General features: G+C 36.4%; 1 protein-coding gene across 1 annotated transcript in view; it reads right to left on the reverse strand.

Moving 5' to 3' along the window:
• AGL (amylo-alpha-1,6-glucosidase and 4-alpha-glucanotransferase) overlaps window positions 1–17,147 on the reverse strand; it is a 77,345-nt gene that overhangs the window by 12,239 nt on the left and 47,959 nt on the right. Inside the window, 3 exon segments of the mRNA XM_028489087.2 lie at window positions 1,265–1,400; window positions 12,937–13,048; window positions 14,266–14,491. Coding sequence (XP_028344888.1) covers window positions 1,265–1,400; window positions 12,937–13,048; window positions 14,266–14,491 — 474 coding nt within the window.

Genomic DNA, 17,147 nt, shown 5'->3' on the forward strand with positions numbered 1-17,147 from the left:
GGCTTCCCTGGTGGCACAGTGGTTGAGATTCCGCCTGCCGATGCAGGGGACACGGGTTCATGCCCCGGTCCGGGAAGATCCCACATGCCGCGGAGCTGCTGGGCCTGTGAGCCATGGCCACTGAGCCTGCGCGTCCGGAGCCTGTGCTCCGCAACGGGAGAGGCCACAGCAGTGAGAGGCTCGCATACCGGAAAAAAAAACAAAAACTAAAAACAGCTTTGAAGAATTATATAACTAACACATTATAAAAATGACTGTCTATAAAAAAATCCTCACTTTATAGGAATGTGTACTGCATATATAAGAAATTGTGATTCACTTTGCTATACAACAGAAACTGACACAGCAGTATACAGCAACTATACTCCAATAAAAAAAAAAGAAATCATTCCTCTTATTACTTTGTCATTGCTTACCATCTTAATGCATTTAAAAAAAATTCTATGAAGTAGAATAGAGATTATGGAGTAAAAGGAGACAGCTGCTGGAAAAAGGCAGAAAAGTAGGAGTCAGAGAATACTGACATAGAGTTCCAGTGAAAAAGACAGAAAATACTGGATACTGGATTGAAGAAAGCCAGGGAAGGTGAACATCATAATTTGAAAGCTCATTTTTAAGGAAAATGAAAGGGAAGTATAAGATCTAATAATTCACCAAAATAAACAGGTTTTTAAAAGAATTTGTAAAACATATAATGACAACTACTATTCAAGAATTTTTTTTGACAATTCTGATTGATTGAAGATAAAATTTGGAATAAGAATATAGTTTCTCAGACTTGATACTGTAGTAAGAACTTGAAATCATAAAAAGAAATGATGGGATAAAAGATTTTAAAATTAAGGGGAAAATATTCAGAAAGTGAAAGGATTTCATAAAAGACAGGACAACTGGTTGTTTTCTATATTTACAAAAGATAATAATAATGAAATACTTACAAAGAAAACACTTCATGTTATAAAGAAATGTCTTAACCATGGGGATAATAAGTCATAAAACTTTCCTTTGAGGTGCCTGCAGGTAATCAATCCATGAGAACGTCCAGAAGAGAACAGATAGCTTTACTTGATGACTTATATCAAGAGGATTGTGTATGTGTATACTAGGGGAGAGAAAGGAGTGCGTGGAAGGGGAAGTAGAGGGAAGGAAGGAAGATTTTGACTGATTTAACATGAAGATTTCATGGTTAATAGAATAAAAGATTCCACAAGTATGTGGTTTTACAAATGATATTAACTATATAAGCACTAAAAATAAACACTACCTTGGAGTGGCTGGGATTCCTTTGTTTCTAGCTCTGTCACTTTCTCCCATTTTATCCATCCATGTACCGCAATTTAAGCGATTTCCTCCATAAACAAATCCTGTTTCTTCATCAACCCCTGCAGTTATATTAAAACCTAAAAAAGAAAAATAAAACATTTGTAAAAATATAATAAATTAGGACAACTACTCTAGAGAGCAATCTGGTAATACCTTAAAAGTTGAAGATGTGCATATTCTACCACATAATAATTTCGTTTCTAGACATACACTCTAGAGAAATGCTTACCTATGTGAACATGGAGACACATACAAGAATATACATTGCAACACTGCTTGTATTAGCAAGAAAATAAATAACTGCTGAGAAGAGGAAGAGATAAACCCTAGTCTAGTCATATAATGGAAAACTCTCTATACCATTTAAGATTAATGAACTAGGATTTACATAAAGCAAAATGTATAAATCAGAATGACTGAGTAAATAAGTTACAAAAGACATGCATAATAAGATGCCTTTTCTGTAAAAGTTTAAAATATAGATAATACTAATACATATAACCATGTATGTCTATATGGCTATGTCTAATATGATAATATTTGTATAAAATTATCAAACATAAAATACATAATATATATACATTATACAGTATATACTATGATATACTGAATATATGCTACATAATATATATCATACCTAATTTACACATACTCAAACACACATAAACACACAAAATACAAAAACATACATGGAAATAGTACATCCTGATTATAGGATGGTTGTTAATTCTAGAGAGTGAGGGAAAAGAAAGAGATAGAGATGAAACTTTAGCTGTATCTGTGTTGTTTTATTTCTTTTCAAAACAAAAGAGAACAATCTGAAGAAAATCTGGCCAATTGTTAATATTTGTCTAATATCAGTTCTAGGTTCAAGGCATAATTTACATCATTATCTATATGTTGAGATATTTCATAATTAAAATTAAAAATTTAAATAACTCAGAGATGATAAACACAGATGCAAAAATCCTCAACAAAGTATTAACAAACCAAATTCAACTTGAAAAAGCATATACCATGATCAAGTGGGATTCATCCCAGGGATTCAAGGATGGGTCAATATTCATAGATTAATCAATGTGGTATCTACACATCGCATTAACAAATTAAAGAATAAAAATCATATGATCATCTCAATAGATGCAGAAAAAGCTTTTGACAGAATTCAACATCCATTTATGATTAAAAACTCTCAGCAAAGTGTGTATAGAGGGAATGTACCTCAACATGATAAAGGCCATATATGAAAAGTCCACAGCTAACATCATACTCAATGGTGAAAAGTTAAAAGCTTTCCTGCTAAATTCAGGAACAAGACAAGGATGCCCACCCTCACTGCTTTTATTCAGCATAGTATTGGAAATATTGGAAGCCACAGCAATAAGACAAGAAAAAGAAATAAAAGGAATCCAAATTGGAAGGGAAGAAGTAAAACTGTCACTGTTTGCAGATGACATGATACTATATATAGAAAATCCTAAAGACACCACCAAAAGATGACTAGAGTTCATCAATGAATTTGGTAAAGTTTCAGGATACAAAATTCACATACAGAAATCTGTTGTGTTTCTATATACTAAAAATGAACTATCTGAAACAGAAATTAAGAAAACAATCTCATTTACAATTGCATCAAAAAGACTAAAACACCTAGGAATACACCTAACCAAGGAGGTAAAAGATCTGTACTTGGAAAACTATAAGACATTGATAAAAGGAATCTAAGATGACACAAACTAATGGAAAATATACAGTGCTCATGGACTGGAAGAATTAAATTGTTAAAATGACCATACTATCAAGGCAAATTACAGATTCAATGCAATCCCTATCAAAATACCAATGACATTTTTCATAGAACTAGTTCTAAAATTTGCACGGAAACATAAAAGACCCCAAAGAGCCAAAACAACTTTGAGAAAGAAGAAAAAGATTCCCTTCAATGGGGGATCAAGATGGCAGAGTAAGAGGATGTCGAAATCACCCCTCTTCCCAAACACATAAAAAATACATATACATTTGGAAAAATTCTCATGGAAAACTAACTGGAACCTGGCAGAAGAACTCCTTCACAACCAAGGCTGCAAAAATGATTCCCATGTAATCAGGTAGGATGAAAAGAAAGGCATTGGGTTGGAACCTGTGCCTCTGGGAGGGGAATAAAGGAAAAGGGAGATCACATGGGCAGACACTCACCCTGGGAAGTGAGTGGGCAGAGCCACAGACTGGGTGTCCAAGTTCTAGGGTCCTATATGGAGAAGACAAGCTCCCTTGGCTGTTTGGAGAACTCCTGGGACAGATAGAAAGGCTTGAGAAGTCCAGATTCCACTTGTGAGGAGTATGTGGGTGTGGCTTTCCATAAGACAGGGTGAAGAGAGAGGTCTATCCTAGTGGCTATTGCCTCCTTGTGCTCCCCAATCTGAGCTGAGTAAACACCATGGCCCCACTCACTCCATGCCACAGCTTGGCACTGGATTTATGGCAGCCAGGTCCTGGGAAAAGACTCCATGCAGGGACACAGAAGGCAGTCTGGGGCCCTGGATTGTGGTCCAGGTAGGGTGGCAGTGGCCATTGTTGACACTTACTCAAACAGTGCCAGAGAAGCCCGGATTTCTGACAGGAGTGAAGCTGCTTCAATTCCCACAACCACAATGCCATGAATCCCAGTACCAGCTGAGTGAATGCTCCAGCCCTGCCTACTCCATGCCATAACCTTGCACTAGATCTGGGACGACTACAATAGAGGAAAAAAATGTGACCTTGGACTGTGTCTGAGTGGATGCCTACACAGGCAGCACACTGGACCTCTGTAAGTGCATGAGCCCCACTTATTACAGCACCCCCCCACCTCTGGGGCAAAGGCCCCAGTGTAGGGAGAAGGAAAAATACACACTTAAAGGGAACAGAGCCAACTCCAGCCTGACCTTCAGGACACCTGCTCCAGAAACTTGGGAGCAGACCCTGACCCTGAAAGGGCAGTGACTGCCACTGTGCAGAGAAGAAATCCCACCTCACATCCTGTGTAGGCTCTAGCTCCTACAAGACCAGCCACACCCCATATCAAGGTGATAGCGGCCAGTACACCCTGAGGAAAGGCGTGGCTTGTGTCTACATCAAATCCAGCTCTCACACAAAAAGAAGAGATAATTCAATTTCTGAGATAGAAAACACTTGAGAAGCAATGAATAACAGACTAAATGACACAGAAGAATGCATACATGATCTGGAAGATAGAATAATGGAAATCATCCAATTAGAACAGCAGACAAAAAGAAATGGAAAAAAAAAAGCAACATATGAGATCTATGGGCTCATATAAAATGTGTCAATATAGGGGTTCCAGAAGGAGAAGAGAGGAGGGGATCAAAAATGTACTTGAAGAAATTATGGCTGAAAACTTCCCAAACCCAAAGAAGGAAACAGATATCCAGGTACAGGAACACAGAGGGTCCCAAACAAGATGAACCCAAACAGGCTCACACTAAGACATATCATAATTAAAATGGCAAAAGTTAGAGATAAAGAGAATTCTAAGGCAGCAAGAGAAAAACAGAGAGTCATATACAAGGGAACTCCTATAAGATTATCAGCTGATTTCTCTGCAGAAACTTTGCAGGCCAGAAGGGAGTGGCATGATATATTTACAGTCCTGAAAGGGGAAAACCTACAACCTAGGTTACTTTGTCAAAAATTAATAAACCTTTAGTCAGGCTCATCAAGAAAAAATAGAGAGGATCCAAACAAAAAAAATAAGGAATGAAAGAGAAATAATAAATGATATCACAGAGACACAAAAATTCATAAGAGAATACTATGAACAGTTATATGCCAAAAAATTGGATAGCCTAGAAGAAATGGACAAATTTCTAGAAATATACAGCCTGCCAAGACTGACTCAAGAAGAAACAGACAATTTGAACAGGCTGATTGCTAGAAGTGAGATTGAATCTGTAATTTAAAAACTCCCAGCCAACAAAATTCCAGGAGTGGAAAGCTTCACAGGGGAATCCTACCAAACATATAAATAAGACCTTATACCTATCCTTCTGAATCTATTCCAAAAAACTGAAAGGAGGGAACACTCCCAAATTCATTCTACTAGGCCACTGTCACCCTGATACCAAAACCAGACAAAAACACTACAAAAAAGAAAATTACAGGCCACTATCTTTGATGAATATAGATGCAAAAATTCTCAACAAAATATTAGCCAACTGAATCCAATAATACATAAAAAGGATCATATACCATGATCAAGCTGGATTCATTCCAGGGTCACAAGGATAGTTCAACATAGGCAAATCAATCAATGTGTTACACCACGTTAACAAAAGGAAAGAAAAAAAATCACGTGATCATCTAAATAGATGCAGAGGGCTTCCCCGGTGGTGCAGTGGTTAGGAATCCACCTGCCAATGCAGGGAACACGGGTTCGAGCTCTGATCCAGGAAGATCCCACATGCCGTGGAGCAACTAAGCCCGTGCGCCACAACTACTGAAGCCTCGTGCCTAGAGCCCGTGCTCCGCAACAAGAGAAGCCACCATAATGAGAAGCCCGCACACCGCAACAAAGAGTAGGCCTGGCTCGCCACAACTAGAGAAAGCCCTCGCGCAGCCACAAAGACCCAAATGCAGCCTAAAATAAATAAATAAAAAGAAATAAATAGATGCAGAAAAAGCATTTGACCAAATTCAACATTCATTCATGATAAAAACTCTCATCAAAATAGGTATAGAGGAAACATATCTCAACATAATAAAGGCCACTTACTACAAACCCACAGCCAACAAAATACTCAATGGTGAAAAGCTGAAAGCTTTCCCGCTAAATTCAGGAATAAGACAAGGATGCTCACTGTTGCCACTTCTATTTAACACTGTATTGGAAGTCCTAGCCACAGCAATCAGACAAGAAAAAGAAATAAAAGGTATCCAAATTGGAAGGGAAGAGGTAAAACTGTCTCTATTTGCCGATGACATGATATTCTATATAGAGAACCCTAAAGTCTCCATCCCAAAACTATTAGAACTAATAAATGAATTCAGCAAGGTTGTAAGATACAAGATGAATAAATAGAAATCTGTTGCACTTCTATACACTAATAACAAAATATCAGAAAGAGAAAGTAAAAAAACAAAACAAAACAAAAACCTATGGATAAACTAAACCAAGGAGGTTAAAGATCTATACTCTGAAACCTATAAAACATTGATGATGGAAACTGAGGATGATTCCAAGAAACGGACAGATATCCTGTGCTATTAGATTGCAAGAATTAATATTATTAAAATGGCCATACCACCCAAAGCAATCTACAGATTTAAATCCCTATCAAAATACCCATGACATTTTTTTCACAGAACTAGAACAAATAATCCTAAAATTTATACGGAACCATAAAAGACCCTGAATTGCCAAAATAATCCTGAGGAAAAAGAACAAATCTGGAGATATAACCCTCCCAGACCTCAGACTATACTACAAAGCTACAGTAATCATAACAGTATAGTATTGGCATAAAAACAGACACATAGATCAATGGAACAGAATAGAGAGCCCAGAAGTAAACCCATGCAGCTATGGTCAATTAATCTATGACAAAGGAGGCAAGAATACACAAAGGAGAACAGACAGCCTCTTCAATAAGTCATGCTGGGAAAACTGGACAGACACATGTAAAACAATGAGATAAGAACTTTCCTTCATACCATGTACAAAAATGGACTCAAAATGATTTAAAGACCTAAATGTAAGACCTGAAGCCGTAAAACTAAAAGAGAACATAGGCAGAACACTCTTTAACATAAATCACAGCAATATTTTCCTGGATCTGTTTCTTAAGGCAAAAGAAATAAAAGCAAAAATAAACAAATGAGATCTAATTAAACTTAAAAGCTTTTTCACATCGAAGGAAACCATCAACAAAACAAAAAGACAACCTACAGAATGGGAGAAAATACTTGCAAATGATGCAAGCAATAAGGGGTTAATATCCAAAATACATGAACAGCTCATGTAACTCAGTATATTAAAAAAACCCAAATAATACAATAAAAAATAGGCAGAAGACCTGAACAGACATTTTTCCAAAGAAAATATACAGATGGCTAATAGGCATATGAAAAGATGCTCAACACTGCTATTATTAGAGAAATGCAAATAAAACCACAATGAGGTATCACCTTATATCTGTCAGAATGGCTATCATTAAAAAGGCTACAAATAACAAATGTTGGAGAGGATGTGGATAAAAGGGTACCCTTGTACAATGTTGGTGGGAATGTAAGTTGGTGCAGTCACTGTGATATTTTTAATATCTAAGTTAGGTCACATCACTCCTGCTCAAAACTGTTCACCGGCTCACTTCAGTATGGAGGTTCCTTTAAAAACTAAGAATAGAACTACCATATGATCCAGTAACCCCACTCTTGGACATATATCCAGAAAAGATGAAAACTCTAATTCAAAAAGATACATGCACCACAATGTTCACAGCAGCACTATTTACAATAGCCAAGACATGGAAACAACCTAAATGTCCATCAACAGATGAATGAATAAAGAAGATGTGGTATATATATATGTATATATATATATATATATATATACATATATATATACAGTGACCTACTTTAACATGAATTTGTTTGAGTACTGGTGAGATTGAATGCTTCCCCCTATGTTTATTAATGGAGGGTTGATGTATGTCCTTGGGCAAGCTACTTTTACCTCCTGTTCCTATTTCTTCTATTATGAGCTAGGAATAGAGGTACTAGCTTCTGGAAAATGTTTGTCAAGTGATACACAAAGGCAAAGAGCTTTTCAGTTTATTTGATATTAAATATATGACACAAAGGCAAAGCGCTTTTAAATTTATTTAATATTAAATAATTGTATAGTCAATGTTTAGTGAGTAAATCTCAGAGATTTAGCTACAAAGTCATAAGAACACACACAAAAAGGTACACAAGTCAAAATGACTATGAATGAATAGGTTGTTTCAAATGCATAACGTGGGTAGAAAATTTATTTTTGCACTTTCTGATGAGTTGGCAAAGTATTCCAGGCTATTGGCTCCCTCTCCACAATCAACCCTGGAGAAACTACAGAAGTATATGTGAGGTACTGATGTGAAGAAGTCACATAATGTTTGGGAGAAACTAATAAAAACACGTGAGGACTTCCCTGGTGGTGCAGTGGTTAAGAATCCGCCTGCTAGTGCAGGGGACATGGGTTTGAGCCCTGCTCCACGAAGATCCCACATACTGCAGAGCAATGAAGCCTGTGCACCACAACTACTGAGCCTGTGCTCTAGAGCCCGCGAGACACAAACTACTGCCCGCGTGCCACAACTACTGAAGCCCACACGCCTACAGCCTGTGCTCCACAACAAGAGAAGCCACTGCAATGAGAAGCCCGTGCACCACAAAGAAGAGTAGCTCCCGCTCACCACAACTAGAAAAAGCCTGCGTGCAGCAACGAAGACCCAACACAGCCAAAAATAAATAAATAAAATAAATAAATTTATTTAAACCCCCCCCCAAAAAACAAACAAGAAAACCAAAACAAACAAAAAACACGTGAGACCTGACCAGCCACTTTGGACTTTTATTCCACCTCGGCTTGTAAGGCTGCTGTGTTACAACTTAAGGAGATTGCTTCTTTTCAGTGCTTACAGAGTAGCTAATAATCAAGGGAATATGAGCTTACTGGGAAAAGATAAACATTAGATACCAGAGGAGTCTAACGACTATATAAAAGAGAGAAGCTGAGTAACATATTTCACATGAAGAAGAATTACTGGAACAGATGGACCAATAATATACAATAAGCAAAATAAATATCCTCAAAGACATAGGTAAGATATTATTAACATGAAGCAGGAACAAAAGACATTAAAAATGACTAAGTGGAGATGTTAGGTCTGAAATTTTTAATAGTTGAAATAAAGAAAATAATAAAGTGATAAGAAGGGACTAAATAGTAGATAGACACAGCTAAGAATGAATTAGTGAGATGGAAGACAAGATTGAAAAATTCTCCAGAGGTGGCAGGAGTGGTTAAAGGGAGAAAATAGAAAAAAAAAGAGCTAAAAGCTATGGGGATAGAAATAAATCAAAAGATATCCTGACAAAAGTATCCTCAGAAAGTGGAAAGAGAAGGAAGAAAATATTTGAAGAAATAAACTGATAAATATCCTAGAATCAAGAACGATCTCAGGTTAAAAGCACTCAGAGAGTACCAAATGAAACAGATAAGGAAAGTTAGAGTAAAATCCTGAATTCAGACAAAGAGATGGTTCTAAAATCTTCAAGAAAGAAAGAGTAGATCACTTCTAATGGAACAAGGCATAGGTCCATATACCTTTCAATAGCAATATTGGAAACAAGAAGTCAACAGAATAATATTTTCTAAAGCATTGAAGAAAAAAAGCATTTATGTCTAATCTGTCATTTAAATATGAAAGCATAATAAAAATACTGCCAGCCATACAAGGCCTCAGAGGGCTTGACATGTAAGTTCCAACTTTAAAAACATTCATATAGCAGCACTAAAGATACTCATATAGCAACCATAAAATGACTACAGCAAGGCACTGTAGTAGTAGGCACTGTTCTGAGAGGTTTTCATATATTAACATAAATAAATAAGCTCATCTGGTTAACTCAAATAAGGAAAGAAAAAAATCTTAGAGGATACTAGTAAGAGAGATGGAATGAAAAGATGATCAAATTACACATAAAAGTTTATTGTTGCCTAAGAAAAAGCAATAACCAAAGAAAACAAAAAGAAGTACAGTCATAACAATTCAAACTGAAATTCCACCTAGATAATATCAAATAGGGATTCAGGGAGAGGGGCACACACTAAATTACTTATTCTGTTAGGGCTCAATATGGATTTTAATAAGTTAAAGAAATGAACATAGACATGGTAAATTAATACAGATATAGGTCTTGAAAACAAGAATCATAAGAACAAAAATAGAATGAATTAAAGTGGAACGAATTGTTTCTTTTAAAAAAAATTGTAAAAGGCAAACTCAGATAGTTAACAGAAGTTAATGTGAGAGATTATCTTTGAGACATGAAGGTGGGGTAGGATTTCTGAAATGAAATATGGTGAAGGACACCATAGATAAATTGGGAAAAGGTTTGTGCAATTCTAAAACTAACGATGGACAAATATCTAGAATAAACAAAAACTCCTGATAATCAACATGAAAAATACAGGAATGCCAAAAGAAAGATGAGTAAAGGCACAGAACATGAACAAATAATTTATAGAAAAGGAAACTTTCCAAAGAGGCCAATAAACATATGAGCAAATACTCGAATTCAATAACAGGAGAATTGCAAGTTAAAACAATTACATATAGCTTTACACCCATATTTGGCATCAGAGGATAATGCCAAATGTTGGTAGGCATATGGACACTTAAGAAGCTACTTTGATTGTTAATGGGAATAGAGACTGGTGCAGTAATTCTGGAAAGGAATGTGGTAGTGTTTAAACAAAGGGCATAAGAGTATAGTATATGTAGCTCTGATATACCAATGTTAAGTGAAATAAGCCAGACATAAAAGGACAAAAATTACATACTTCCAATTTATATGAGGTACCTAGAATAGTCAAATTCATAGAGACAGAAAGTAGATTAGTAGCTACTAGGGGCTAGCAAGCGAGAGAATGAGGAATTATTGCTAACTGGGTATAGTTTCAGTTTGGGATGATGAAAAAGTTCTGGAGATGGATAGCGATGATGGTTGAAAAACAGTGCAAATGTACTTAAAGCCACTGCACTGTACACTTAAAAATGGCTAAAATGATATATTTTATGATAAAACGGTAAACGTGTATTTCACCACACACACTTAACAGTAGAAAACCAGCAATCCAATTAGAAAATGGATAAAAGACATGAACAGACATTTCATCAAAGAGGGGATATGGTTGGTAAATAAGCACATGAACAGATGTTCAAAACCATTAATAGGGAAATGCAAATCAAAACCACAATGTGTAGTGGTCTACACAACTATCAGAACATCTGAAATAGAAAGTGATAACAAATTCTGGCAAGGACGTGGAGAAACTGGATCTATCCAGCTTGCTGGTGGGAATGTGAAATGAAAATCGTTTGTCAATATCTTATAAAACAAAACATGTGCTGACCACATCACCCAAACACATTATTGGGCATTTATCCCAGAGAAATGAAAACTTATGTTTACACAAAAATCTGTATATGAATGTTTATAGCAGCTCCAGTTGTATTAGCCAAAAAAATTGGAAACAACCCAAACATCCTTCAAAAGATGAATGGTACATTCATAAAAGGGAATGCTACTTAGCAATAAAAACTAATAAAATATTGATAAATGCAGCAACTTGGATAGTTCTCAAGGGGAATTATGTTTAGTGAAAGAACCAATCTCAAAAGGTTACATACTATATGATTCCATTTATCTACATTCTCAAAATGACAAAATATAGAGATGCAGAACAGACTGGCAGTTGCTAGAGACCAGGGATGGCTGGTGTGACTATAATGGGATAGCACAAGGAAAACCTCTTTGGTGACGGAACAGCTCTGTATCTTGACTGTAGTAGTGGTTACATGAAGCTATACATGAGGTAAAACTGCACAGAACTAAACACACACACATACACACACACACAGATAACGTAAAACTGGTGAAAAAGGAATATGGTCTATAGCTTAGCTAACAGTATGACACTAATATCTATTATCTATGTCCTGATCTTGATATTGTACTACAGTTATATAAGATGTCCTCATTGGGGGAAGCTGGAAGAAGGGTTCAGGGTACGCTTCTGTATCATTTTTGTAACTTTCTATCAGTCCCCAATTCTTTCAAAGTTAAAAAGTTAAAAAAAAGGTCTACATGCACTTAAAGCAATATATATTTTATAAGACAATACATGAATATACAACAAACCCATTGGAGTGTCTCTAAGGGGAATGAGTAATAAAATGAAATAAATTATTGTTAGCCTTGCACTGGCTAATGATGGTGACAGTGTGCCATAAAAATAGGAATATGATGAATTTCAAAGAGGTTATAAAAGTATATTTTAACTCTGAATACAAGTAAGCCTCTTTATAAAAAGTATTTTATAAGAGCCTAGATTACGGGGCAGACAAACTATGGATGAAATCCTAGCTCTGCCACTTAGCAGCTGTGTGACTCTGGGCAAACTACTCTGCTTCAGTCACCTTATCAATAAAAAAGGGAACAATGTAACTCATGCCCAATGTTCTCAGAAGTGTTAAATGGGAAAAACGTAGGTAAAGTAGTTAGCACAATGCTTAGCACATAGCAAGCACTCAATTATTAGCAATTATTGTTATGATTATAAATGCAAGCACCAAAATTACCTTTCAAACTGGCTGACAAAAGATATAACATTTTATCTTTCCTCTAGAAACCAAAACTAAACTGGTGAGATCAGAAACTCTTAATCTTTTTCATTATTATATTCTGAAGTTTTATACACAAATAAAATACTTGTGAAATAAGTGAACAATTACAAGGTTTAATTTCATCTCATCACTAAATCTTTACTATGTACCTAAAGTTATGTACCTTCATCCTTCATGTTCCGATCTATCTGTGGACCAGCATTCCTTTCTCGGAACTGTATGCCCTGCATGTGTCTTTGCATAGCTTCCTGTATTACTTCAAACAATGGTTGATCCTGTTTGAGACATAATGGATGTTACCTCTGTTAGAAATCACATTTTTCTTATCGTCTCCCAAATTCCACAACTGAAGTTTTGTGGAAACATATATTTTTCCCTTAAAAGGAGAAATGGGGATAAGGGGTGGGACTGGGGAAAGAAGCAGCTCCTATACATCATATAATAGATCAGACCTTTGGCATATGAACATTAACATATTGTAGTTTTAACTATAAATTCTGTGACATGAAATAATTTGTAATTTGCTGATACATGAGAAATAATCTTGTGAGCTTGTGTAATCTGCATTAGAGTGAACAGTTCAGCTAATAAATGAATCTAGCTTATTATACAGAAATCTGAGTTTTAAATTGGCATTGCTGTTCTAATTCATCCACATACATAGCAATGGAGATAAACTATATACTACAATGGTAATTTACTTTAGGTTAAAAAAATTTTTGGACAAATATTCTTTGAACACTTCATGATAGAAACATTGTAGTGACATAAATCTATGCTAGCCCTGAGGTAGCTTAGAAGTCCTCCACACCAAATAAACTATAACATAAATGCAGATCAGAAGTGGCAAAAGTACTATATCTCTGTAGATTCTTGACTGGGGGAAAAAAAACCACAAAGAAATGTTTATTCATTCTGCACTGCTCATAAGATAAACTCCGAACTCCCTGTATTGGTAGCCAAGGCTCTCCACAACCTGGTCCACCCTTTCCACAATCCCTTACTACCCTGCAGGTACCCTACACAAAAAGCCAAACTAGACTGAGCAGGATGTCCTAAACTGTGCGTCAATCCACCCTGTGCTTTATTATTCATTTCATCTTTAATATCCTCTCACAACTTCCCTCATCTCTGATGAAATCCTACTCACCTTTCAAGGTTTAGTTTAGGTGAAATTTTAGTTACTTTCTGTAGTCCTCCCTGAGACCCACCTACTAGATCATCTCTCTTTCTTTTATGAGACTACATAGCACGTCCCTCTTTTTTGCAATGATTGTATTATATACACATCACTTCTTCTACCATGTTGCAAGCTCTTTAGGCAAAGAGCAAGCCTTACCTCTGCAATCTTTCATAGTAGCAGCAGGTGCTAAATAAATACCAATATTTGAAGAATTTGTAAGATTCAGATTCTTAATTTTACATGTATTTTATATTAGAAGCTAAAAGTCATTTTTCAGGAAAAAAAATTATTTTAAGAAATGATCTTTACCAGTGTGCCAGCAGACAAAGGAGCAGAATCATCTGTAGGATACATTCTGGAAACTGGGCACCTGAGAATGTCTAGACCATTTGGGACCATTTTACAATAATCCTGAATACACTGCAGCCACCACCACACAGCATCCCGGCAGTTGTATCTGGCATAAGTTCCTTCACCCAGGAGATTAGGAATGAGACCATGTCTCAGGGTACCAGCAAATGCTAAAATAATATTCCTAAAACAACAGAATTAGGTGAATCATTTGACAGGAAAACAATCACTTAAAAAATTGGAGACAAAAAAGTCACTCTTGGTAATCATTATTTTTTATGTATTTTCTCTCCTGCCTTTCTTTGTATTTTCATGTAGAAAGAGGTCATAATATAAAATAAGCACTGAATTAAAAGTCAGGAACCTTGATCCTAGCCCTGTCTTTTTCTCTAACAATCTGTGTGACTAACCACCTCAGGGAGAATTTTTTTTCATCTGTGGAGTTTGGGATTGGACTCGGTGATTTTTAAGGTCCCTCATAGCTCTAGGTTTTACTTTTGAAATCCCTCGTATTTCAAAATCTGAGTAACTAAGAACATGAATCTTATTACTTTAAATAGCAGATACCAAGAATAAAACAACCATATAAGAAAATAAATGGGTAAAAACTGACCTTGAAAAACATAACTTATTTTCAAAAACTTGTAGAGAATATTTTATCTTTCAAAGTGTTATTCTACTATCATACACCAAATGACAACTTTGTAAGATGGCATGGCATTCTAAAAAGAGCATGAAACTGAGAAATAAGAAGACTGAGATTTAAATCCTAGTGTTGCCATCTGTATGACCTTGGAAAAGGCATTTAAAATCTCTAGGCCTCAACGCTTTTTGGCTAAACCATTTAGAAATTTAATTAATTTTATATGTCAGTTCAATGCCCATTTCATTTAAAAAATTTTTTTTAAATTTTTGGCTGCGTTGTGTCTTTGTTGCTGTGCACGGGCTTTCTCTAGTTGTGGCGAGTGGGGACTACTCTTCGTTGTGGTGCGCGGGCTTCTCATTGCGGTGGCTTCTCTTGTTGCAGGGCACGGGCTCTAGGCATGTGGGCTTCAGTAGTTGCGGCACGTGGGCTCAGTAGTCATGGTGCATAGGCTTAGTTGCTCCGTGGCATGTGAGATCTTCCCGGACCAGGGATCGAACCCGTGTCCCCTGCATTGGCAGGCGGGTTCTTAACCACTGAGCCACCAGGGAAGTCCCATGCCCATCTCTTAAATTATAGTGTAAGAGGAACTTTTTGTCTTTGCAGTACGAAAGTGTTAGTATGGACCGTGACACTTCCAATTAATAAAAAGTCAGAGTATTAGCAATCTTAATTGTCTAGAACATGTCATACTTGAGAAAGTTGAATAAAAAGTCCTCTGTCCATGAACATCTCTGCAGAGGGTGGAAGTAGAACTATCTGTGGTAGAGACAGCCATGTGTCCACCAAAATGGCTTTCCTATACATCCCAGCCTACCTTACACTTGGCTGTGGCCAGATGACTGCATTCTAAGGCAAAAGAATGTTAACTGCATGGAACAGGTGTGTGTTCCTCTCTTTCCCTCTCTGCCAGCTGACTGGAGAGAACCTAGAGTCCCTGGAAGATGGTATATCCTGAAGATAAAGGAGCCTATATCACTTCACCACTAAGTAGAAAGTTCCCTCCTGAACACCCATACAGGATCAGAAGCAAATGAATTTCGTTTGTGAAAAGACATTGAAATTTAAGAGTTTATAATTCATAGCAGCTAGCACTACCATAACAAATGCATTATCTTCTGGGAAATCATCTAGATCAGGGGTAGGCAAACTTTTTTTCTGTAAAGGATCAGACAGTAAATATTTTAGGCTTTGCTGGCCATATATGGTCTCATCATATATTCTTTTTTTTTTAATGATCCTTTAAAAACGTAAAAACCATTCTTAGCTCATAGGTCATACACAACAGGTGACAGACCACAGTTAGCTGATGCCTGATCTAGATAGTCATATGTAAAACTAAGTAGCAGAAATTTTTGACAGTACATAGAAGTGATCACTGGGAGCCCAGATAACAATGAAAGTAACAATAATTATTTTAAAAATGAACATTTATGGAGTGCTTAGCATGTGGCAGACATTGCTCTAGATACTTTAACTGTATTAGCTTATTTAATCCTCACAAAAAACCTATAAGGTACGTACTATAACCATTCTACGGAGAGCACAAAGAGAACAAATAATTTGTCAGGTGGGCATTTGGAACCAGGATTAGAACCTGGTAGTCTGGCCCAAACCCAAGTTCTTAACCACTATACTATGCTCCTGATGTTCCACTTCCTACTTCTTAATCATGGTCATTTAGGGGCATTTGGGGAAGAAGCACACAGACTCCCAAATTTCTATAGCCCCATAATAGTATCTTAAGTCCATAATAAAAGGTCTTATTATATATTAGGTTAGTATAGGGAAGCATATAATACATTTTAGATGCTTACTTAGAAATTTCCAATTTTAAAAAGATCAAAAATAAAACTTGTCATTTGGAGAGGCAAACCTCCAGTTATTTCTCAGGTGACATCAAAATACGGTATCATATAAATGCTTTTTTTGCTACAAGTTTTAACTTGCAGAGCAGTGATTTCAAACTTTAGTCTTAGGCTGCTGAAAATCACCTGGAGCCCCTGCGGAAACACAGATTGCCATCTGTCAACTCTGCCCTTTCCACCCCCAGGTTTGGATTCAGCAGATCCAGCATAGAGACCAAGAATTTGCATTTCTAACAAGCTGTCAGATGATGGTGACACTGCTGATTTGTGGAACACTATACAGCACTGATGTAGAGCCTTTCTTTTCTACCTCCGATAAATTCACACAT

This window comes from Physeter macrocephalus, chromosome 4 (genome assembly GCF_002837175.3).
Source record: "Physeter macrocephalus isolate SW-GA chromosome 4, ASM283717v5, whole genome shotgun sequence".
Lineage (NCBI taxonomy): Eukaryota > Metazoa > Chordata > Mammalia > Artiodactyla > Physeteridae > Physeter > Physeter macrocephalus.